We start from the raw sequence: 26,184 nt of genomic DNA, 5'->3' as shown, positions 1-26,184 counted from the left end.
AAAAAATAACAGCCAAGATAGCTGAATTCATCGCGTTGGATGACCAGCTGTTATCTGTGGTGGAGAACGTGGGGTTTAAGGGACAACTTGAATGCTTTTCTCCTTTTTTTTCTCTTAATGCATTGCATAAAGATCGGATCGGGAAAAATCGGTATCGGCAGATTGTCAAAATCAAATGATCGGAATCGGATCGGGAGCAAAAAAAGGTGATCGGGACATCCCTACCTACCACTGTCTCTGCCACCTCCCTCCATGCCTGGCTCCTCCGGTTTATATCCCGGTAGGTAAATAGGGACTGGTCATAAAGCACCGGGTGATTCCCTACCGCTAATTTCTCCTCCATTTTTTGGAATATGAGGAAATGACCTGCGGTATGTCTCTCCCAGCATACACGGGATTTGATTGGCTGACGCTTCCACCTCAGCTTCAAAAGTTGAACATTGCTCAACTTTGAATCCTGAAAATCCTGAAAATCTCCGCTCTGCTGCCCACAATGCAGTTCGGCGAAAAGTGAGGCAAAGTGACGTCACCCCATTCAAAGTGAATGGGCAGAAGCGTTCCAAGATTTTTTAACGCTGCTGTGTGGACGGGCCGTGAGGCATACAGTACACTGAGAATGGCTCAAACTAATTCCTCACCCTCACGTAGGCCTCATATTTCCTGCTGATTCAGAACCAGCATCCACAATAACATTTACGTCAGCGGTCCATTTTGGAATTGCACCTCCTGGGCAATTTTCTGTCTCCAACTAAACTGGCTCTCACCAAAGTGGGTGGAGTTGAATGTAAGGGTGTGTTTATGCCGAGGAAGTTGGCACACTGCAATTGTGGTACCTATTTCAGTATGAAATTGTGCCTGCATTTCCGCCTTTTAGTACAAAAGCAAGAGCAAAGAGGGATCTTTGTAGTCTCGGTTGGTGGTGAGGCATACATGGCACTTTCAAAAATCACAACAAAACCTTCTGTGCCTTTTCCTTGTAGATATTTTCAGTTAGTACACTAAAATATATATTTAAATGCACATAAAAGAAGAGTCAATTGGTTTTGATTAATGGGTGACTGTCACCAAAATACACATTCATGCTGGCCTACTTTGGCGAAGGAGCACTCAGCTCTTTTGGATGCTTGTGCCCTTAGTTTGGTCTCGGTATTGTTTGCCCAGTTTCATATAAACACACACAGCAGTCTCTGTCACACTGTATGGCTTTGTAGAAGGAACAGGTCAGTGTGAGTGATGCATTCACTGACAGTTTAGCTGCAGGCTTTTTGCACATTAGAGGATATATGAGAGCAAGTGTGTGTGGTCGGGATTGTTACAGAAAAATGTAGATTAAAATGTTTTTACCTGTGGGCAGAATAATTTGTTTGGTGTTGTATTGATTTCCTTTCGCCACTGTGACAAGTGTATCAGTTAAAAACCCTTGTTTTACAGGAGATGCTGTAAGTGGGTGGTTGTGTCAGCGTTGATACTAAAAAAGAGAGCATTGTTTTTTTGTACTATTACTAGTGGCCTTTAAAGCTACAGTTAGCATCTTTATTAAGACAGCAATATGTGACTATGTTTTTAGGGATCCTCAGTGGGACCCCATGTACACATACTTACACACACACTGTCATCTTACATGTTGTGCCTCAAATGGCTGCACTCAACAATTGACAAAGTTGAAGATATGCCCTGGCTTAGTTAGGACCAGCAAACAGTAATGCTATCATTCACATAGTGGTATTCAACTTTTGAATGAGGGATTAGGCGATACACTGTAAATTAGGCTAGCTACCCCTTTCATATATCTGGTTCTATTACGCCATTTTGGGCAATGTTATAACCTAGTGAACTGTACGAAAAATAGTACATTGGAAGCTTCAACTGCTTCTATTTTTGGATATGGTCTCAATGCATGCTGTTGTTATCATTTAATTATAAAATAGTTCAATATGCTGCAAGTTGTATATATGTGTACATGTACATTGCACTGAGGGTACTTTGTTAACATAGCAGATAACAACATTCTTTTCTTTCCCCCATCGACCAGTTGATTGGTTGAGGAGTAGGAAGAATTTCAGTCAACCAGCTATTCTTTTTGCATCAATATGATATGATGAAGTACATTGATTTCTCCTGACTTTCCTTTACAACAGTAGATTAAAAGGCAACCCCCAGCTGTTTTCTTTTAATCTATAAATTGGTTTCTTAATTTAATTCCCGGAAAATGTACCATATCAAAACATTTGAAGCATATAACTAGTTCATGCCATCAATTTGAGGCTGCTCCGCTCAAGTCAAATAGCTCACTGTTCTCAATGCAACAGAAATCCAACCATGTAACCCTTTTAACACCAACTGTGTATAAGCACCAAGAGGCACAACTCCTTCAATGTCTACAGAGAGCTTCACAGAGCGAGTTTGAAGGGCATAACATAAAACCACAGCGTCTAAAGTCACACTCTTTATTTCAGGTTCAAACAATCATACTGTATGAACCAGAATTAGAAAATGACAGCTTATTTTCAAGTGTGAAGATTACCGGCTCTCTGTTCAGCTGGGCTCTTTAGCCGAGCAGCTGGAGGAGAGGATGTGTGAGAATAAGGTGTGTTTCTCCGGCTGAGAGGAAGAGAGAGAAAGTGTGTGAGACGTGAAGACAGCGAGAGAAGTCACCGCCAGTTGTGTGGTTAATTGGAAGCAGACATAATTAGTGCTAATTAGGATAATAGCCATTCGTCTAGAGATCCATCCACCTAATGGGACTACAGTCACTGAGCTGCATACACACACACACACACACACACACACACACACACACACACACACACACACACACACACACACACACACACACACACACACACACACACACACACACACACACACACACACACACACACACACAGAGAGAGACACACACGCATACACATTCATCCAGCTGCGTTTTTAGAAGAATGCGCTCTTGTACCGTAGATTTAATGTGTGACCTGTCTTTTCTACATTACAAGCAAATACTTTTCTGTGTGTCTTGACATGAATGAGCGCCTGTATGTGGATGAAAAAGAGACAGACAGACGTAACGCAGAGGTAGAAAGGAAGTGAGTCATGGAGCGCCTGTAGCTGAACAAACAGCGAGGGGAGAGAAAAAGTATCCCTCCTCTGTTTATTTAGCATCTTGCTTCATCCCTCTCTCTCTCCTCTCTTCCTGTCTCCACCTCACCCTTGCCCTGCTTTGCTTTCCTTTCCTGTACCGTTGACTTTCCACTTCTCGTTGCCTGTCCCTCGGGCCCTGCCAGGGGACATTAAACAAACGTTGTCTGTCCAGCAGCCCTCTCTCTCTCTCTCTCTCTCTCTCTCTCACACACACACACACACACACACACACACACACACACACACACACACATCCTCTGCCTGCGTGTGTGTTTTATAGAGGACTTATTGGCAAAGGCAAGTTGCCAAGCCGGTGAGCAACGACAGAAAAGTCTCCCTCTCTGTGCCCGTTTGACCGTTTGGAGGAACTGTAAAGGTGATTGAGGAAGCACGCCTGTGATTTAGGCACTGCGTTAATTAGACGTCACAGAGCTGCGGAGTGTGTAGGGCAAAAGGTAGGGAAATGTTTTCTGAGCCAGTGAAGGGGCTGTTAAAATCTCTCTCAAACACATTAGTGTTCATTACCGTTGTAACCTAAACCATCTTTCCTTTTTTTTCTCTCTTTCTCCCTCTTTATTGCTCTCATGTGCACTCACATATGAAGGCTGTATTTCTCAGTGGAAAAATCATTAAGATTCACCATGTAGAACTACGACATTAACAAAGAATAACTTTAGATTTGGTTGTGAGTTATTAATACAGTCTGGACAGGAAATGAAATTTGGACACAAGAGCAGTTGGATTGCACCCCATGGCCAAAACATTTAGTACTCACTCTTTTAGGTACTTTTGGTAGGGGTTTAAAGTTCTCTGTTGTTTTTGTGTCAGAAAACGTTGACACTTACAGCAACATAACTTTAATGTTTACAGTTTATTTAACTAAAGCCACCTCAGATACAGTCTGTCTCCAGGCGGCAGTTACCAAGCACTGGTGCTCGCCAATAGCTGAGACGCAGTGGTGAGTTTTTCCCTTTCACCGGCAAACTGACAAGGCTGTTTGAATTTGTCAACTTGTCACAAGGCCCTTTGGAAGGACACTTTAGCGAGTACAATTTTTCCTTTTGACCATTAGTCCAAAACTCATACACTTTCATTCAGATTTATAAAATGTTTGAAAAAGCCCTGAACCAGAGTCTATGCTATTACTGCTCATAAAACCTTTGTTAAATATTTAATGGGTTTATCAAATATTCGTTTTTGTAATAATGAATGGTGTAATGTTCAAGTGTCCATGTAGTCTGTTTTTGTGTAGTTGAAAACAAGTTGCATTAGTTAGTAGTTAGACTGTTCAGATCTAGATGTGCCAAACGGGTGCTTTTAATGCACAGCAATGTTTCCCTGTGATCATTTTAATGTAGTCCCAACATGATTTGGCCTTGATTTAAATTGAGAAAGACACAATCCAGGCCTTCTAAATAGTTGATGCACATTTGTAATGCATCAGCAGCGGCTTCAGTTATTTCTCCTAATTTGGTTCAGCTCCAGCGGTGTTGTTTTAGAGAGGAGCAGTTGTTTTGTGGAAGTTTAGTTTTCTCCCTTTTGTTGATTACAAGATAAAAGGAAAGCAGACATGTTTTGTTTAAAGGGAACACGTTTGGAACAAGATGCTCACATAATGGATGTTGCAGCAGGGATGCCAATGTCACACCGGTAGTGGGATGTAGGGATCACCCTGCTGAGCAGACGCTACATCAGTAACATTATGCAGCATGAGGCACATATCATAGGAGCTCACAATATTATTTACAATTTGTACTTTTTGAACCACATACATTTTAGGTATATCTACATACTTACTGAAGAATGAAGATTATCTCCCTTTTGTGTTGGTCATATTAGAAACTGTTGGCCGGTTTAACCACTGCTTTTACAATCATTAAAGGTGGGGTAGGTAAGTTTGAGAAACCGGCTCGAGATCGCTAGAATTTGAAAATACACAACCGGAGAAAATCTGCCACTTCCTTACAGAGCCCCTCCTCCAACACACACGAACGCGCACATAACCAATGAGGGCACGAGATAAGTTGGGGGTTGAGATTGGTCGTGCTTTTTACAGTACTACGGCTTCCACAGATGACATTTTTTTATGGATTTTTTGTCAAAGCACTTCAGATATTCATTGCTATCGGGATGTTAAGAGCATTCCATGGAATATAACAAAAAGTGTATCTCGAGCCGGTTTCTCAAACTTACCTTTAAGGTTCAAGGTTCTTTATTAGTCATACAACCATAGCTACAGGGTAGTTATGTCGATGAAATTCTTAAGTCACAGGCTTCTCCAACAGTGCAACACAATATTACAGAAAGACAGAAAAATATAGTGCAAGTAATTATAGTAACTGCAAAAAGAAAGGAATAGTTTAAAAAAAAAAGTGAAATAGTGAAATAAGAGTCTATATGCAAGCTATTTGAATGATATATTAGGTAAATAGATAAATGATTACTAAGTAGTTTAACATTATTGATGTGTTTGGACATTAAAACGTAATGACTACGTTTTTTTCCGTTATCAAGTTGTCTTTGTTTTAATCCATCAATAAGTTATACAAATAACAGCAGGTTTTAATTATTTGTTTGAGTGGATGGGATGATTCTCTACACCAGAATAACACACTGTAAATTAAGAACAAAATCAATCCCTTTTAAAGACTTGAGGAAAAAGACTTTCTAAAAAAACGTTAGTCTAAAAGAAACCTCTGTTAAAGCTGCAAAATGTATACAATCATTTGACGTTATATCTTAATATAGCGTTAAGTCCTTTTCCTCACATTTGTAGCAATCAGAAACTTTAACAAATGTTTTTTTTTAAGATAATGTTTTGAGGGATTGCGTTTTGACTTAGCAAGAGGATTAAAGAATGTTCAGCAAATATACTGTAAAACAAATCTTCAACCCCCAGGCTATGTTAACAATAGCTTCATTTAAACTATGCATGGAAAATCACTAAAGCAGACACTGTCAGACTGCTGGCAGCAGAATGTCAAGAGCTGCTGGCAGCGCTCCAGTTCCTGGTCTTAACTCAGTTAGACTGTTTAATCCCATTACTAAAACACATCTATCATATTTAACAAAACTACACAAACTGTTGAAGGAAATTGGCAAAGTTAAGTTCTCCTTATTGTTTTTATTCTCTGTTCACCACCAGTATCAGCCCTCTTTTCCCCTCACTCTGTACTTTCACATTTTAGTAGTGTACAAACCCCTATACCATTTGAGACCTGGAGTTTCTGCTGGAGCCCAATTTACTCCAGAGCATTACAACAGGAACGGGCTGTCAGGTATCGCCATCAGCCACTAAAAGAGTGTGTCCTCTGAAATTGGTGAAAAATACTCCTCCACCAGCTTTGTGTTCAGCGAGAATACAACTATTGCAGAAATGTACTTCTTGATGGATGACTTGCACATTTACCCTTATAGAGTCGAATGAGGCTACAATACGTTATTCTCTTTTTTTGGAAAAAAGGATAGAAGATACTACCCTTACTAATAAGGATGACTTGTTACGGTAATGCTTATACAGCAATTATTGGCATCACTGTGTCTTTTTCTGTCAGCTGTTGTTTGCAGAAAAAGAAAAGCCACAAAAAAAAAGCTTAAATTGATGAAAGTGGTACAGAAGCTCTCCCCATCGTCTCCGCATTCAAAACAATGCAGTCTCTGCAGCAGAGTTTTATAGTTACCAATTACTTTGGGATAGAGGACACCACAACTCAAGCTGACAGGCCATTTTGAAAGCAGGAATGCTTAAAACATTTGAATACCCCAACCCCATGTGTAGTATGTAATAACAAATGGTAAGTTGAAGCGAGATGTGTGCAGGTCCACACACACTGTGTAGCATTCAGCATGTATGAACCTCTGTACGGCAACTATGAATCAGTGCGACATAGACTTTATTTATGTTTCCTCTAACTGAAACACATAGGCAAACATCCGGTTCAAACGGCCACAAGAAACAGTGAATGCTCCCAACTGTGTGAGAACACCAGTATGTATGATGTGTGGGTGGCTGGCACTTGCTTTGGAGAGTACGCTGCCAAAGAGCCTGCTGTCTGGACTTGGTTTACAGTGGAGTGTCCCTCCTCCGCCCCCCCGCCACACTCCTCCACCCGCAGCCTCTGCATGTCAGTGCGCTCTGAAAAGGTGGCTCGCTGCCTATCGGAGATAGAGGGGGAGGGCAGACAGGGCCGAGGGGGCCCATTGGCAGAGAGACGGCCCCCTTAGACTCGATAAACACTCTAAGACACACTTAAATTTAAGAAAACACAGTCATTCATGCGCTGACTCCCTCACTCATCCTCTTGCCTGTAACATGCGTGTACTAATTAGCTCTTGGCACACTTGTATGTGTGTGTGTGTGTGTGTGTGTGTGTGTGTGTGTGTGTGTGTGTGTGTGTGTGTGTGTGTGTGTGTGTGTGTGTGTGTGTGTGTGTGTGTGTGTGTGTGTGTGTGTGTGTGTGTGTGTGTGTGTGTGTGTGTGTGTGTGTGTGTGTTTGTGTTTGCAGTCAGCCTTGCAGTCCAGGCACCCGAGAGTGTTTATTAATTGAGTCTTGGGGCAAGACACTTAATGAAACACCAATCTGGATTGGTGTTTTGGTTGAAAAGAGTCAGGGGGAAGGAGAGGGGGAGAGGGGGGGGGGGGGGGAGACAGGACAGTGGTATGGTCTCAGAGGGGATGACAGTGTGATAGAGAGAAAGCTTCAGAAAAGAAAACCCAAAGAAAATTGGATGAAACCAAGAAAGAAATATGCAGATTGTAATCTGAGGGAGAATGGAAAATGAGAGAAAGAGTCAGAGAGACTGTTTTTTATTATTTGAGGGGGTTGAGGGATACAGGGAGGAATTCACTAGAAGGGAATAGGATGTAGTTCATTACCGCATTTTAATTTCCTTCTTTGGCCTGGGGATAAACTGTCACACACACACACACACACACACACACACACCCACACACACACACACACACACACACACACACACACACACACACACACACACACACACGGACACACACACACACACGGACACACATATGCACGCAGAGTCATGCACTGTTTTACAATTGAGTTTGTCTTTAATTAAAAGCCAGAACAATTTTGTCCAATTTAATTAAATGTAGAACTAAAAGAGAGCAGGAAGTGGCATGTTGAATTCATGTAATATTAAATCTCAACTACATCAAGTTTCAGTCTGAATGATCAAAAAGACACTGGTAAGCAGCTGACGTGCACGCCTAGTTGTATGCCTGCCTGCGTGTCTGACTTCTTATTGGTATATTTCATTTAGTTCCCTCTGTGTTGCTTTTTCGATTTGAAAGTTCCACCACGTGACGATTTTATAGGAAATCAAGCCAGAGACCTCCCAATTTGGAGCAAATGAAAGCGTGACACAAAGTGCTGGAGCCGCCAGCCTCTGTCTTCACAAGTCATTTCACATGTAAATAGAACATATACATGGGATATGTAAATGAGGAAAATCCTACATGAACAAATACTTTTAACTTAGCAAATGTTCAGATGTTAGTATGCTATCATAATTGATCTTATTGCATTCTCTCACCCGCCCACTGAGCTCCTTTGACGTTGACTGTTAATAACCTCCCAGGCTCTCTCTCCCTCAGACACTATAGGCAAGTGGAAGCATGCCTTCACTGTCTATTAATCAGCATGTACAGGGTAAAACAGATGCATTCAAATGGTCTGTTCAGTGCAGTTAATGAGCTTAACAGGCATAAATTGCATTACAGACCTCGGTGAGAATGCAAAATCTAACCTCACCGTGGACGTGGGAGAAAAGAGGAGAAAGGTTTAACTATAGCCTCTATGGCAGTGAGATCAGGTGGCGTGCACACAGACTTACATGCACTAACAAAGCAACATACACTCACACAAATACGAGTGTCAGTGTTTGGGTTGAGGCTCTTGTGGATGTTCTCCTGGGAAATCACACTGAATAAAATTAGACCTGAGGAATTCTGTGTGTTTGTGGGAGTGTGTGTCAAACAGCCCAACACTCTCTCTCCACTACTCTCCTCTCCTCGATCAATATGTAGTTTAATCAGTGCTTTCTATCTTCATGTGTAGCACATACAGACACCTCCATGTGTGATCAAAAGAGCCATGATGATCTTGTGGTCATGGGTGAATTGACACAATCATCTCTAATCTGGGGATGATGGTAGATGGGCTCTATTTGGTTGTTAGGAATCTGCAGCACCAGCTAAAGAGCGGCGTGAGGTGACCTGGCACCACATCTCTTATTATCTGACAATCTTAACAGCAGCAGATGTTTGACATCCTGCGGTAAACTTGAATGTTTCAGAGACAGGACTCAGACTGCTGTTGGCACGCTGGGTGTAGTGTTGACTCAGGTCGGTATAAGTGTTATGTGCCGCTTTGAAATGGAGAGGAAACCTCGCCCAAGTGTGTCGATCTGGAAAATTGCTGCCGATTCCCCACAGCTAAACAATGCTCACAGAAAGAAAACACAGCTTATAAACACATACTTGCAGATGTTTTGTTCAAAATATTGTCTCTTCAAATCTATTTATACTTCTTTTCCAAATGAAAAAGGGTTCCTTTTGTGCAGTATCATTCACACTGCATATCTTTTTTTTTTCCTTTTATATTTTTTGTTTATGTAGCCCCAAATCACAACAGTATTTATCTGTGTGGCGCCGGGGCACAGAATCTGACGGAGTCTATAAAAATAACAGACTATCATCTCACTTTAATATGCTCTATTCTCCCTTTGGTCATATTGATTTTATTTCAGTGTCAGCTCTTAGGTTAGAATATTGGGAGATTTACATCCACTTACATGCTGAAAACACAAGAAGCATCGCTTAAAACATTAACCTGCGCTTCCTGCCTGGCGGCTTCTGTTCCCAGGCACACAACGTCAAACACATCTGAAGGAAATCTGAGCTTTACGAATATGTTTTTTTACTTTCCTCGACTCCCTCCTGCTATCCTCTCCCACAACGTCTCCTGTAAAATCCACTCTTTCTGTAATGCTCCCCTGAAAAGCAACAGTAACACAAAGTCTGTTTGTAAGTGATTGTTTCTCATCTCTGTTTGCTCATGTGAGAACAGTGTAAGATCTTGTGTGCTTGTGTATATGCTTGTGCTGTATTGATTACCGCTGGTGTGTGGGGGAATAAGAATGGATCAGTGGAAAGAAGGGAGAACAGAGCACAATACACAAACAAAGAAAACGGCCAAAAGAATGACAGAGACACAAAATGAGCCACATATCAATCTGAGACAGGAGGAGAGATTTATTTAAGCTCTCCGAATCCTCTTTCCTTCCTGATGAATGTATTCAATGTTTCCTTCCCCCCTTGTGAATTCTAAATGATCCATGTACCAAATACTCTTGTCAGTTTCTCCGTTTGAGCAGTGTTCTCGTCTGAGAGAAGGAGGCCCGTTGTGCTTTTAGTGGAAGACTTATGTTTTTCTAATCCCTTGTTGTCTGTGTGTTGCCCTACAGTGCAATCACTTTGGACAATCAGCTGGTCGTCTTGGCAACCACTGCAGCGGACGCTGGACGTTACTACGTAGAGGCGGTCAACGAGAGGACAGGAGAGAACGTGACAAGTCCCGCCGTCTACCTGAGCATCTCAGGTAAACAAGAATCCACAAAAGATGGTGCTACACACACACACACACACACACACACACACACACACACACACACACACACACACACACACACACACACACACACACACACACACACACACACACACACACACACACACACACACACACACACACACACACACACACACACACACACACACACACACACACACAGCTTTGGCTAGATAGCTTAACCGACAGACAAAGCTACTTTCTCCCTGAATATAAAAGTTTGGGCTGTTGTATGAAACAATGCTACTTGTCACAATCAGTAAGTGAAATTATGCAGCATATTTAAATCTCGCAAAGAAGCTTAGTTTATTCCATAATCAAATATTACTGATAGTAGATAAGGAGATTCCAGAGTCTTTGGGAAAATGCAACTTTCTAATTTGCATTTGTTTAACCTGTTTTTGTCTTTAGGGCAGCTTGATTTGGTTCTCTGTGTTATCACTAGGGTCAGGATTTGATAGAATCTTAATGGAGCCAGTTTAGTAAAAAAAAAATAGTCAGAACTCAAAGATTCAGTTGAAATCTGCACTATTTGTTGGCTGAGAAGGCAGAAGGCAGTTTGAGCGGCGGCGTAATTACTGTTGACAATCACTAGATACAACCTTCAAATGAGATGAGCAGCAGAGGGTGTGAAATGTTGATTAAATACGTATTCGACATAATAGAACAACTGATGTAATCAACTTAATTTTGCACACATTCTTTTTTTGTAAACTACTTGATTCAAATACTGGAGCTCCTGATTTAGAACTATTGAGTTGAGAAGCCTACATTATTGATATCATATGCAAGGTCATTAAAACCTCTGCTTTCAACAGCGGAGATTGACGTGACGCAGCTTCATTGTTTAATCAGAGAAGACTCAACAGTCAGATAGTGTTTCTGAACTGCTGTCCTATCACGATCAAAGACTGATGTCAGGTGGTGTTACAAGTTCAATTCATTCTTTTTTTTACCCTACAAATTGTTTTGAGAATAGACACCGGTTTGAAGTGAGTTTTATTTTGGCTTTTTGGTAAATAACTTTCAGCAGAACTGTTAATTAACTACAGCTGATATATAACTTGTCGCTGGACATTTATGACTTAAGCCATCAATAGGAAGATCCTAGTCTGAATCAATTGTCCGGCAGTGGCTCAGTCAGTAGGGGCTTGGACTGGGAGCTGTAGGGTCGCTGGTTCAAGTCCCCGACCAGACCTAAATATGGAGTGTGGACTTCTACTTGGAGAGGTCCCAGTTCACCTCCTGCCCTGCCGTGGTGCCCTTGAGCAAGGCACCGGACACCCCCCTTCCCCCCCCACTCCCATTGCTCCCCGGGCGCTGTACAATAGCTGCCCACTGCTCCTAGTACTAGACTCCTTGTACTAGGATGGGTTAAAAGCAGAGGCCAAATTTCACTGTGTGTGCTGTGTGCTCTGCATGTGTGACCATTAAAGAGGGTTTCATCCCTCCCTATTCTTCTTCTTAAAGTGAGAGGCCTTCTTACATTAGGTTATATCGAGGTGGAGGAGACATTCAATGAAAAAGTCATAGCCTTTTGATATTTAAGTATTAAATATATATTCCCGATCTGGGACCGGATCTAAAATTGGTCCACCTGCTTGAACCCAACTTTAGTTATTATTGCACTATTTTTAAGAAACTTCAGAATCCGTTATGAATAAGTAAGGTATTGTAGCCCAAATCTGGGATTCACCATCTAAATACTGCTCAGCACAGAATCTTGGTATTTAAAAAGTCTGGAAATCATAGTTTTCAGTGACTTTTTATTCATTTGAATAGATGAACCTAAGGGACACTGTTTTTTTCCTTACCTAAGAATGGCTACACTCACATACACTGAAATGTTTGCTCCTTTTTTCCGCTTCTCCCCCCCGTGTTCGTGTCTCCATCACAGCCTGTATCGCTGAATCACTTCATGTCCTTCGCTCTATATAGCTTCTCCTTGGAGGCCAGAGGATAGACTCTACTGTCTAACAGTCAGCTGAAGTGTTCACTATGGTTAAATGAGAGGAGGGCTGGAGAGAGGGAGGGATGGAGCACTGTGTCCCTCGTGGCGGTATAGACTTTTAATTAGATTCTCTTTACAGGGTTGTATCCTTTGGCATCCTTTGTCACAAAGGACACACACACTCACGAAAACACACACAATCACATAAATATACGCGCAGTACCTTGTTACAGCTGTCAGAGTGGAGTACTCCCTTGGGTGCTTTTTAGAAATCGTAAGGGTATAGTTAGGCTTCACTGATCAGTCTGCAGCCATAAACGTCTGTGTGTGCATGTGTGTGTGTTTGTTTCTGTTTATAGGTGTGTATTTTCCACAATAAACATTTCTTGGGTAAATATATTTGTCATAAAGCGGCATGTTTGATTCAGTAATGTGCTATTGAGATTGGAGAGGAATAGAGGAAAGAGGGATTGAATATAAACCGCTGGATGAACGCTTCCAAAAGAGGCAAAGAGCAAGATGTGAGAGGGACAAAACAAACACATATATTTGTTTTATTTTCAAAGCCAGTCCTCCATATAACACTTTTAACAGCTGATTGGTCAGTTGGTTGGTTTTGGAGAATGGAACAGGTGCTACTGGTCTCAATGCGATTGGATCATATAACATGATGTCCGCCACAGAGGAAACTCCACTGATCACGCTGCAAGATAACAATGCAGACCTTTACATGATAGAGATCAAACATGAAGGATATCGAGTGCAAATTGAACTCATGATATGAACTGACACAAACACTTGTGATTGAGCTCATTCAAATTGTGTTTTTGTTCATCTGCACCTCCTCTTTATTTTTCTTTTGTAAATTCCAATTCCATTAGGCAGCCTGCACGGAATCTGAAGACTGAAGTTCACAGCTGTCAGTCACATTTTCTATTCCTAAAAATGTTGTCTTTCTCTTCAGAAATTCAGCAGAATAAATGAGATACCTATTTCCTATTCTTTCCTTTTTCTTACTTTGATTTGAGCTTTGTGTTAGGCAGAGCAGAACAAGAGAACGAGCACTGGTAGAGAACGAGACAGAAAGGGAAATTTAATGAAGTGAGTCACGGATGTAGACAGAGAATATGACCAACAACCAGAGTTGGGTGTAACGTAAAGTAATAATAATATTACTTTTGTCGGTAACGGAGTAGTGTAACGCGTTACTTTTATAATTCAGTAATCACACTACAGTTACTAACATTGCCCCGACTCGCGTTACTTCGTTACTTTTATAAAATCAGTCATAATCACACTGACAGACAAGAGGGGTTTCCGCCGCAGGTTTATATATACGTAATCTGCGCGACTTGCACGTCCACATCTCCACGTGCAGTGCTGCATAAACATGGCAGAGTCAGCGATGACTTTCGAGGGGTGGAGGTATGCCCATTATTTTGAGTTCGTCCGAAGAATAGACAGGAATGTGACGGTGAGGTGCAAACTGTGTCCAGGCCAGAAGCTGTTATCCACTGCTGTAAACACCATGTCAAACCTCAACAAATACCTGCAAAGAACACATGCTAAGGTGAAGCTAATAGCTAAGGACCGGACCCCCGAACCCAGAGTGAGCCGCCGCCGACTCCGAAGCGGCACAAATTAGAATTTGGAGGACCGGAAACCAAAGCAGAGATGGACAGGCTTGTAGCATCCTTCATAGTAGAGGTAATGTTGCCCATTTGCACAGTGGAATCACCATCGCATCGTTCAGAGATATACTGCGCAAAATACAGATAGCAGGAGACAGAGGACAGCCATAGTCAGAGCTATCTGGATCAGTCTTATGCGACAATGGAAACTGAACTAAAGAGAACATTTGAAACTTTAGCAGTCTGCGTGATCTGCCTTGTGTGTGTGTGTCTGTTTCACACAAGCTCCACAGGCGTTTGCACTAAAGAAGTTTGTCACATTTTAAAGACCTGCTTTTCAAATTCCTGCTGTTTGAAGATTGACATTCAAAATCTTTTGGATAAGTTTGAGAGAGAAGAGAAAGTATGACATGCCTACTTGACAGATCCATTATCTGCATGTCCCTGACCACTATCCTGTAAGTGTGGCCCCTACTACTGGAAATAAAAAGCACTAACTGTCAGCCGTGGCGGAGCTGGAGCAGCCACAATTGATAGCATCTCAGCAGCTTGGCGAGAGGTCACTCTCTATAATCACTGGAAGAACAGCCTCCCTCTTAAATAAACACCTCCTGGAAAAACATTTTTATATCACCGCTGACAACATATGGTGTTACAGAATACATTTTCAGTCAGTTATCACAGCTTACTGAACATGTCGGACTGACATAAGATGCATCTTAAATACTCTAAGAAGAACATGTGCTGTACAAGGTGTCCACAAATCAAGTCGATATATACATAACACTCAAACACAGTCACTCTAGGGAGGGAGGGTCAGATTCAAGGATCAATTAGTTACAGTATTCACACATGTTTGCATTAAAATAGAGAGTGGGTTCTAATGGCCTCAGGGTATTTCTGTTAGTGACAGGAGATGAGGATCCCTTCTCTAATTAATTAAGCTCCACGCATACCTGCTATCATCCCTCCCTCTCTGTCTCCCTTTAATACATGCACACATCTCAGCCTGTCAATCAGGAACGCAGTCTTCCTCCCTGTTGGCTAGAAGAGTGTGGGCATGTCTCTGTGCTTCTCTTCAGTTCACAGTGGTGGAGGTCTTTGTAGATTTGAACATCAGACCATTAAAGCAGCAAAAATATCCCCAAAGAGGCTCGCCAACGGAGGGAGAATTGCCACACACACATGAAAGCTCACAGACATGCAAATGCGCACATGCAAAAGATACATGCCCAGAGACACACTCTGCATATGTGGACCTCATCAGAGACCACAAGGCTCGAGACCTCAGACAACCCGAGATGAAGAAGTCATAATCTTGCATGCCCAGATCTCACACAGTATGTATAGGGAGAGGGCATGCTGGGAAGGCAGGAGAGAAGAACAGAAGGCAGAATTGGAGACAAGAAGAAAGAGAGGGAAGGAGATAGTGGCAGACGAGTATATGCTGATATAATTACTGTAGCACTTTAAATGCTATCTCAGCTTTGGGCTCAATAAGTGATCAGCTGCCTTTATCTTTCCTATAGAGAGGCAGTAATGTCACGCTTGTTAATGATTGCTGATCTGCAAAATTAGCAAAGTATATTATGAGCATACATGGAAGCACAGAGTGCCTTTTGAAAAGAGTTCTCCAGAGGTTTAGTATAACTGTTATATGAAGTTTTGGTACTTGCAAACATTGATGCAGTAGGCCCTGACTTTTAGTCCCTAAATGAATGAATTACGTTTTTTTGTAAGACCTTTAATGCCGCATAAATGCTCACATCTTTCAAATCCCATTTAGCTTTCTCTTATAAATGTCTTCCTTTGAAGCTTTTGAAACTCTTTGTACAGGCTAACTAATCTTAATAAAAGAAATGTGCAGAATTCTCCTTTAAAATGCCCTACATGCTGTACCGGCATAATGACTGTATGGAAGATGTGAATGCAAACTTTCTACAAAGACAAGAAAGTTGGAAGGAGTTGTTTGTATTTCAACACTTCATACTGTAGTCTGCACATTAATGATAGGAGTTATACATTTGAGTCTGCTGAATAAAGAACAGAGACAATCAGTAGGCAGTTATTTTCCCAAGTACTGTAAACACTGAGGTAGCGGAATAGAGTGCAAATATAGAGAAGATCATTCCCAAAGCAGAGACGAAGCAGTGGCGCAGGAGCAACACAGACGAGCGCTGAGAGAGAGAGAGAGGGACGGATCGGCTCCTTGTTCATAAATGCATTGTATAAAAAATAACCTTTCATAACCTTAATCATTCTATGTGTGTGTTGGGAAGGGTGGGAGTCTGAGTTTGATTACCTCGGCTTGGTGATTGGAGGAGAGTCTGTCTGAGTTTGATTACACCTCCTGTTGGAGACTCCCCTGGTGTCTGCCATTTAACATCACTCCATTTCTCCCGTTTCTCCCCCTTTTTCCCCCCTGCCTCCAACAAGCAAGACTTGTCACCCCGCGGCCCTGAGGAGTGACGAGTGGCTTTTGTCAGGGACTGAAGAATAGACTTAGAATCTGACTCAGCTGACCTCCAGATAACCCACACACAGCGCCACGTTAGCATCCAGGAAAGATGCTTAAAACATTCAAACAGCATATGGTGCATGACACACAACCTACTGTTACTTGAAAGGGCTTTTATTAATACACGGTTCCCTGTGTACTCAAATGTGTGTGTGCTTGTTGATTACATTTGCGTTGTTATTTTGATGCACGCCTGTGTGTGTCTGTGTCATTTGTTTCTTTCCCTCCCTTCCAGATGTTTCCTTTCCACATCGCTGACTCTTAAATGAGAGCCTGCCGCGGATCCTTTTGTGCACGCGTGTGAATGTGTGTGTGTGAAAACATCCGTGAGTGTGTGTGTGTGTGTCTTTGCTCCAGGTCCCATCCCAGTTGTTCTGTGGCGCGTCTAATTGGAGGTATTTTATAGTCCCGAGAGAGAGCGAGTGTGTGATTGTGTTTTTTGCCGAGTGGGATGCATGTGGCTTGGGTGTATGGGATTGTTTGCGTGTGTGTGTGTGTGTGTGTGTGTGTGTGTGTGTGTGTGTGTGTGTGTGTGTGTGTGTGTGTGTGTGTGTGTGTGTGTGTGTGTGTGTGTGTGTGTGTGTGTGTGTGTGTGTGTGTGTGTGTGTGTGTGTGTGTGTGTGTGTGTGTGTGTGTGTGTGTGTGTGTGTGTGTGTGTGTGTGTGTGTGTGTGTGTGTGTGTGTCAATTGTAGTGTCACAGACCCTGGCACCTGTGAGCCCTCATTAAAAGGCTTAAGCACAGGATCAGAGAATCCCCTGCATCCGAGTGTGCAGTAGTTTCCAGTGCTGCAGCTCTCATCATGTGCTCAAGGTGTTTTGCATTTTGCTGCGTCATGCCTTGGTTAGCTTCAAGGAAAACCATAGAAACCCCTTCAACCAACATGGCAACGTAACGATCCGTGCCACATTCTGCCCCGTTATGCTTCATGTGAGAAGGGACTCTGCAGCTTCTGGTGTTTGATACGGAATATGTCTCCAAAGACCTTTAGTCAAACCAGAGAGTACCGACGGATGTGTGGCGAAGTGATTCTCTCAGACTATTTGGCTGGTGACCCCTAAAAATAAATTGAGAGCCAAATTAGATGCTGTGTAGCAACTCTCCCTCCCCTGGTACTGGAGCAGGTGTATGCACTGAACAGTGACTCTCTCTCTCTCCCTCCCTCTCTCTCTCTCTCTAATGACTCCGTGGTAATGTTTGGGAGCGCCTGCCAATGTTCTTTATTTAACAGCAAGATAAAAATGGCTCAAAGGGTTTCACAGTTACGGTCAGATGTTGTCTGTAAGATGTTTCTCCTTCAGCTAAAAGGGCCATCCTGCATAGAATGTATTTTTGGTGGGTGCTTGACGATAACTGGCAACAGCAGCAGCTCTCAGACCCAAATAAAAATGTGTAATAAGAGATTATATTAATTTCATTAGGAATAGAGGTGAGGCCAAATAAGCAATGTGGTGCAGTGGTGTTAATGATGAGTTCATTGACACTCTTTGATGAAAGATTACACACTGAAGAGTCTGTATTTAATTACCCAGTGCTAAACTGAACAACTGACAAATTAGTGTATCAGAATGAATCTGCAAGTATTTTGATAATTATTATTAATCGTAAAATTCCAGAGATGAACTAGTTCAGGTTTAACAAATGAGAAGGTTTACTCATCATTTTTATTTATACATTTTTGGATTTTGGAATGGTACTTGAACAAACAAACCATTTGTTAATATTGAGCTTGTGTTTAAAAACTAAAATCTGATGCACACTGTCTTCTTTTTTAAAACAGCTTAATTTAAAATAGTGTTTTATACATCCTTATCTATGTAATGTTTTGCATGATTAAAAAAATGTCACCCTGATCAGTTCTCCAGCTGTCATGTCCACACTCTGACTGTAGAAGAGTGTCAGTGGTAGCCTCAAGCAGTGTTCTTCCAGCACTGAAACTTATTTTGGTCCCTTTTTTTCCCCCGGTTTAAGTCGGGCGGAGACAGCCGTTTTTGCAGAAATCAGTTGGACGAGTACTTATATCGTTTGGTGACAAAAGACCACACCACATGGGCTTCAGACGCAGCAGTGTGTTCAGGCTTTCTTGCCAAATATCTCCCCAATAACAGCAGCAATCATTTTGTGACCATCTGTGATTGCTTTTGAAAATCATGGCTAGGTGTGCAGAAAAGTTTCACTTTGACTGTTGTGATTCATAAAGGTAATGAACCTTTTTCAGTCCTAGCTGGACAGAAATAAAAAGGCTTAATATCCCTTATGGATTTTCTCTATGTACTATGCATTAAAGCAAGTACACCTATGTGCAGAATATAGCCTAAAGTTAAAGCCGGCTTCTTGATTTTCATACTGAAAAATGTGGTCTTTGGTCTTAAGTAGTCACATGATTATTGAAATGCCTCATACTATGGTTTCGCCCAGGTTGATCATTTTGAAATAGAGATTGCGTAGGAAGGCAGTATTCAAGCTGTCTAAAGGCCAGTTAGATAAGCATCCTGAAGGTCATGACAGAATCACTGATGCACTTAATTGCATGTAAACCTTGAAGAATGAGAACCAATAAGCTGTCGTCTGTGATATCTATAACCTGGGAGGTTAATTTGAAAGATCCAACCTTGTGTGAAGACTACAATGATCTCTTTTGTATTTAAAGTCTGGTCATTTAAAGTAAAACACACACACACACACACACACACACACACACACACACACACGCACACACACACACACACACACACACACACACACACACACACACACACAGCAGTCCTACAAAAAGGCTCTAATACTCAGCGGTTTTGATAAAGAGGCATTGCTAATGAATCAGTGCTTTGATTAATTCCTGCTACAACTGCTTGTGTCTGAAACTATTATATTCAATATTTGAGTTGCGAAGGGATCAGACTTTTCTTTGTTGATGGTGGTCTCCCCTCTCAGTCTGTTTCCCTCTGTCTCTCTCTCGGTCCCTTCTCTCTTCCTCTCTCAGTGTAATGAGGCTCCACTGTGGTTCTATAATTAAAACCCCAGTGTACAGGCAGAGCGATGGAGTGATGGAAGGATGAACAGGAAACTGACTCACGGACTGTGTCAGTATGACAAGTGAACTGTGTGTGGGTATGTGTGTATGCCCTACTTGTTCCACCTAGTTATGGATTTAATTGCACGCGTGTTTTACAGCCTGATGAAATAGATTAAGACGGATGCCCATGTATATGGCTTTGACAGAGCATTTTGCGCTCTTACACCCACTTAAACTGTCTTCAAATCCTTTTCCGTTCACGTACAAGATAGTCAATAGACAACGGGAAGAAGGTAGTGAGAGAGGTGTCCAGAGGGAGAGGAGGCAGAGCAAAAGTCACAGACGCTGGATGTGACAAGTTTCTAAGAATCAATGAACGAGCAGAGGCTGTGGAGGCAAAGAGAACAGCAGCAGGAAGCTCTGATACTTTGAATAATACACAGCTTTCTTTTAACATCGCGGCGTGCGTTGAAGCTTGCCGGCGGGCGTGTCTGAAACTCGACCAACAACCAATCACATGAATCTCCCGCCCCTGACACACAAGCAGCGGTTTGATTGGCTAGAGCTTGTACTGGCATATGATTCGATTGGCTGACGCTTCTGCCGAGGCTTCAAAAGTTGAACATTGCTCAACTTTTGCAGCGAGCCACGCCAGCAAAGCTCCGCTTCGCTTCCCACAATGCAGTTCGGCGAAAAGTGACGTCACCCCATTCAAAGTGAATGGTGAAGCTTTCAACGCACGCCGCTGTGTGGACGGGCCGTTACTGCAAGGCACCAGTTGTAGCTGCAGGGAACTGAGATGTACGAACTATTATCTAAACGGTATGTGAGCATTGTTTGAGCCTGATTCAACATCAAGGGAGTCAATTGGGCCCACTCGTGTTTTAAGGGGTAATTGCTGCATCTATTCAGTTTTAAACACTCTCAATTAATCAAGATAAAGAAATGATAAAGTATATACTTGATTTCACCAAGGTTTAACCGTGCCTTTGATAAATACTTTAAAGAGTGTTTTGCTTAAAGTCAACTTCAAGGACTCGATTATTATTCATCTGTATCTCGAGAACCAGACCAATTTACTGAAGCTCTCTTTTATTGATATTAGTTTAATTGATGTTATGCTTCATTATTCTGATCATTACTGTAAATGGAAAGCTGGCTTCACATTTAGAGGTGAATGCTATGTTGTTATTCATTTGGAGTAAGTGATTTTCTGATGAATGAAGCTGAAAATATAAGAAAGTCTCCTATTTTGGTTAGTGAGCTCAGATCAGCTAAAGTTGTAATTGCACAGACTGACACAACTTGCAGTGTGCAGCCGTAAATGTTCAGAGATGCCAAATAAAACCTCCAAACGGAAAAAAAGACGGTTTATGACAATGATTAATTATCCGGTAGTGTTAGCTGTCGGTCTGTACTCAACTGCTATCTTGCTCCTCCAACGCAGCGGGCTGGATTGAGATGTGAGCAGAGCTATCACCAGATTGTTTGGAACATTCATCTGTAGTTCCTCTTGAAGACCAAAGTGACACGATCCTTGCTCACAGTTTTTCTAGGTAACAGCCTACAGTTCAATGGTAGTTGGGCTAACTCACAAATACATTTCCACCTTCAAAATCTAACTAGAGACCTTCCTACAATAAGATAACATCAGTTGCTATGCCAAATCATGCCAAGGGCGTAACATGGTGGGAAGAATAGCCCCTTATCCACTTCATACCCCTCTGCACTACACCCATCTTCAAACTCAGCCTTTGATTTTGAAATCCGTCCACAGAAAAATAAACACTTTGCAAAGTACTCAAAACTACTTCTGGGGAAGTTCCTCCAACAGATGTTTACTCAAGGAGCACATTTCACCACAATCACACACACACACACACACACACACACACACACACACACACACACACACACACACACACACACACACACACACACACACACACACACACACACACACACACACACACACACACACACACACACACACACACACACACACACACACACACACACAGAAGCCAGTTTACAGCATTGATTCAGCCCTTGATTTTATTGGGGACAGTTGGGAACAGGGAGGTTGTAGGGACGAGGCAATTTATGTGTTATGGAGGTCACTGTGTAAATGGCTATGCGAGTGTGAATTGTGTACATAAAGTGTCTCGATACATTTGTTTAGTTGGAGAAGTTCAGCAACGTCTACTCGCACAAACCGAAGCGGGGTTAGGATGGAGGAACACATTGACATTGTGGAGCATGTAGGGGTAAACAACGTAGTGTATGTATGTACCACCGACATCTGTATTTCTCTAGGAAAATACTTGGGTAGCTCCCTAAAAGAGATGAAATGCACGAGCACACACGAAACACACACGGGATGCTGAATAAGTGTCAAGTGCGCAGATAAGAAGCACGGTGCTCGTGATTTTAATGATCCTGTCAGTCACACGGCTGTTCCTTATCGCCACATCGCTGTACACTGTGTGTGTGTGTGTGTGTGTGTGTGTGTGTGTTCGTGTGTGTGTGTGTTAGTCAAGTCAGTATGCATGACAGTAATATAGTGAATAGGAGTTTTATTCCAGCTTAGTCCTTATGTTGGATGCTGTGTACATCTAGTCAGACAATTTATAGTTTCCCCCACTGTACTCATCACTGTGTAAAAATGCGTGAGTCTCCACGACTTAAAACTGAGCCACCCAACGAGATAAACTGTTCACATGCCAGCTTGTTTCCGCACACACTGGCTATATTCAGCGTTTTTATAAACCATTTTCCCGAGTATTCAGAATATAAATGAAATATTATTGTGCATGCAAACACGTTGATTGTCTGTGTGTGTCAGTGCAGTCCTGTGGAGAGTAACAGGTTATTGGGGCAGCAGGCCAGTCAGCAGATGTTCATTTGAAGCAATGGAAGTGGAAGGGAAAAGAGAGATTGAAGGGAAGAACAGCGCTGGTGAATGATGGGGCAGAGCGGCAAAGCAAAGATTGGATTGGAGAAACAGAAGGAAGATAAAGGATGAGTAAATGGGATGAGAGATGATGAGGTGCTGAGGAAGGGGAAATATGTTTAATGGTAAAGGGAAGGGGGCAAAGAGAGAGAGTTGATGGTGTCATTGCTTGCTTGACTTAATGTGTGGGTGTAGGTGTGTAGGAGAGAGTGATATGGATGCAATTTGCTGTGCTATTATATATTTAATAGAAATTCAGTCGAGGAACTGTTTTGGTTGTGCCAGTGGTTCAAAGGGTAGAGCATGTTGTCCACACACCACAGGGTAGGCTCCTCCTGTCTGCATATTTCAGAGTCCTGGAGCGACACACTTAACACCATTTATTATCCAATCCGGGTGTGAGAATAACAGGGAAAATATAAAGCACTTTGCATAAACCATGCAAATTGCAGAAACTCAAATATTTGCCCAATAATTGTGGAATATTTCAAAACAAATTAGCATTTGTCCTAAAGGGATTTCATAAGCGCATCAGGCTGTGCCATGTAACCCAGTGGAAGGCTTTATTACCTTTCCTTCTGATCTATTGGATGCCCTCCGGCCCTAAGTAACTCTTTAGATAAACAAAAATGTGGACGAGGTGAAAAATAAATCTCAAGTCACCTGTGAGAGTAGTATAATTGTGCAATAAAGGATAAATATGACCTTTTTTGAGGTAGAACACACAAGTAAGGTCATAAAATGTACTCGCATAATTAAAGACCTGGAAAAGACAATTTATAAGATATACTCGACCTCGATTTAGCAAAAACCAGATTCTAGGTGAAATTGAACCTTATATTACAACATTTGTAGATATATATATATATTTTATCTTTGAGATCTCAGTGCATTATAGAGATTAAACATCATTTTAATCACAACAAAATCACTAGTACACTAAATAGATTGATTAAGCTTAATAGTTCAACCTTCAACAATTCAGCAGCAACTGAAAAAACAATCTTAATTTAAAGACCTCTTTATCGCTTTTTCAGGAGTGTATGGTCATATCAAATGATCAGGGTCAAGAGAATAATGCCAACATGCTGTCAATAAGTCATATTCAAACATTGAGAATTATAGAGCCAGTTATGTTTCTCATTCCAACACAAAAAAAGTGCAGATATTCACAAAAACAAACACTTAAATGTCAAGTACACATATATCCCATTTGTTCATTAGCTTGTTACTTACACCGTGATCTGAAATACTGTGTGGGTGGTTCATCTGTTAAAGCATCACTGAAATGCATCCACGTTTTTTACACCCGTCGAGTGTGTGTTTGTCCTCTTGTCCCCTGCGCTATCAATGTATACGCAACTAAATGTCTTATCAGGGTTTAAGGGCAAAGTCCTCGCCAATAATTAGTGGAAGAAGAAAAGTAAATGGGGCTGAGGCCGAGCAGAGAGATGAAGACAGAGAGGGATGGGGTACCAGAGAAACTCACAGAAGGAGAGGCGAGCCGAGAGCAAGTGCACAATTGGGAAAGCTTTTGAAGACAATAGAGATGGATAGGAAGGAAGAAACAGAGGCAGAGTGTAAAAGTTGAAGATTGAGAGGGGAGACGGAAAACAAGAATAGATCAACAGGGCCTTTAATCCAAAAATAGTTTCCGCCCTTCTCTGCCTTCTGCCTCATCCCTACAATCCTCCCCCGCCTGGTAGTTTAGAGTGATTGAAGAACAGAGCTAGATGCTACACACACACACACACACACACACACACACACACACACACACACACACACACACACACACACACACACACACACACACACACACACACACACACACACACACACACACGCAGCAGTGTGTGTTCACGAGGACATATTGTGATCCAGAGACAGACAGATGATGTCCATTACCAGGCCGAGCTGGCCGGAGTCAGGCGGAACAGCTGCAGCCAGATCTCACTGATCTATAACTGTTTTAATGAATCTATTATAGCCAGGCCCGACCAATCAATCTCTGAGCTGCTTAATCAATTAGGCCATAAATCACACAGAGCGTAACTGCTCTTGCCCACAAGAGCGATCGCTTTACATACACAGACATGAAGACAAGGGCACGCACGCATGTAGACTTTTACCTCAAGTATAGACACAAAGACAGTCAGTGGGGAAGTGATTATTAGAGGGAGCTTTTCTCTGTCACAGCAGGAGGCTAACACTCTGCATCATTACATATAGCTTTGTTTGGAGACAATTTGAATACTTTCACAAGAAGTACACCTGGATGAGATGTGCCTCACATTCAGATGAACATATTCCTGGTTTTGGTTATTTTATCGGTGTGAGAATATAAGCTTCTCAAACTAGGAGGGTTTGGAACTGTTGGTCTGACAAATAAGCAAATTCACAAATGGTCACCTTGGGGGTTTTGATGGACATTTTGCACAATTCCCTGACATTTTATAGACTAATTACTTGCACCACATTAAGATTGTTGATCACATTCTAAAAAGGATTTGGCTGTGAGGACTGTGCCGACCAACTTGGACTCTGTTTCAATGTCACCTCATTTAAAATGAACTCTTTCTTTCTTTCTATTGAAATTTCAGAATTTCCAAATGTTCAAGGCAAACTCCAGAATGAATGTTCTCACAGATTCAATATGTGCTCATTTTGCCTTCAGAGAATTCTGTATGTTGATGGAAACAGTTATCATGTGTGGAGTTTCCAGTTCTTGAAAGTTAAATCCAAGTCTAAATGATTGTATAGAGAGATGACAATGTTCATAATTTCATGCCAAAATATGCTTAAATGGCAAATCTGTACACTATCGGTTTTAGGCATATCAGATTGTGTGAAGGAGGTGCTAGTGGAAAGCAAAGCAACGACACAGCTTCAACTCGCTCTAATCTTTTTGAAAATGTAGCCTAAGAATGAACAAGTGTTGCCCTTAGCTCTGCAAGATTGTGAGGTGGATTGTGGGTAGGAAAATCAAGAAATGTCAATTTTCGCAAAGGGAGTTTGAGGTAAATACTTAGTAGCATTTGTGGCGGGAATTTATTTATCAAATGTGGATAGAGAATCAAACAATTCAGCTGTCTTTGTCGTATTTGATTTCTTGCAAGAAAGTTCAGTCAGTCATACAGAGAGCATACAATCTGCAGAGGGAAAGACGAAGGATAGAGTATGGGTTGCATATTTAAACACAGAGAGAGGAGAAAGGGAGGGGTGACGCTTGGTGATAATGAAAGGAGCATTCTGGAAGTTAGGGAGGTAGGGAGGCCATATCAGGAAGTTCTCAGTTCACCTGAGTTGAAGGTCATACTGTTGGT

General features: G+C 41.8%; 1 protein-coding gene across 1 annotated transcript in view; it reads left to right on the top strand.

Moving 5' to 3' along the window:
• The window catches only part of LOC117481910 (protein sidekick-1-like), a 245,353-nt gene that overhangs the window by 104,922 nt on the left and 114,247 nt on the right, over positions 1–26,184 (top strand). The window contains 1 exon segment of the mRNA XM_034129851.1: positions 10,627–10,760. Within this exon segment, the coding sequence (XP_033985742.1) occupies positions 10,627–10,760 (134 nt within the window).

This window comes from Trematomus bernacchii, unplaced genomic scaffold, assembly GCF_902827165.1.
Source record: "Trematomus bernacchii unplaced genomic scaffold, fTreBer1.1, whole genome shotgun sequence".
In the NCBI taxonomy this organism is placed as follows: Eukaryota; Metazoa; Chordata; class Actinopteri; order Perciformes; family Nototheniidae; genus Trematomus; species Trematomus bernacchii.
Note: the sequence above shows the minus strand (reverse complement) of the source record. Positions and strands in the feature narration are given on the sequence as shown.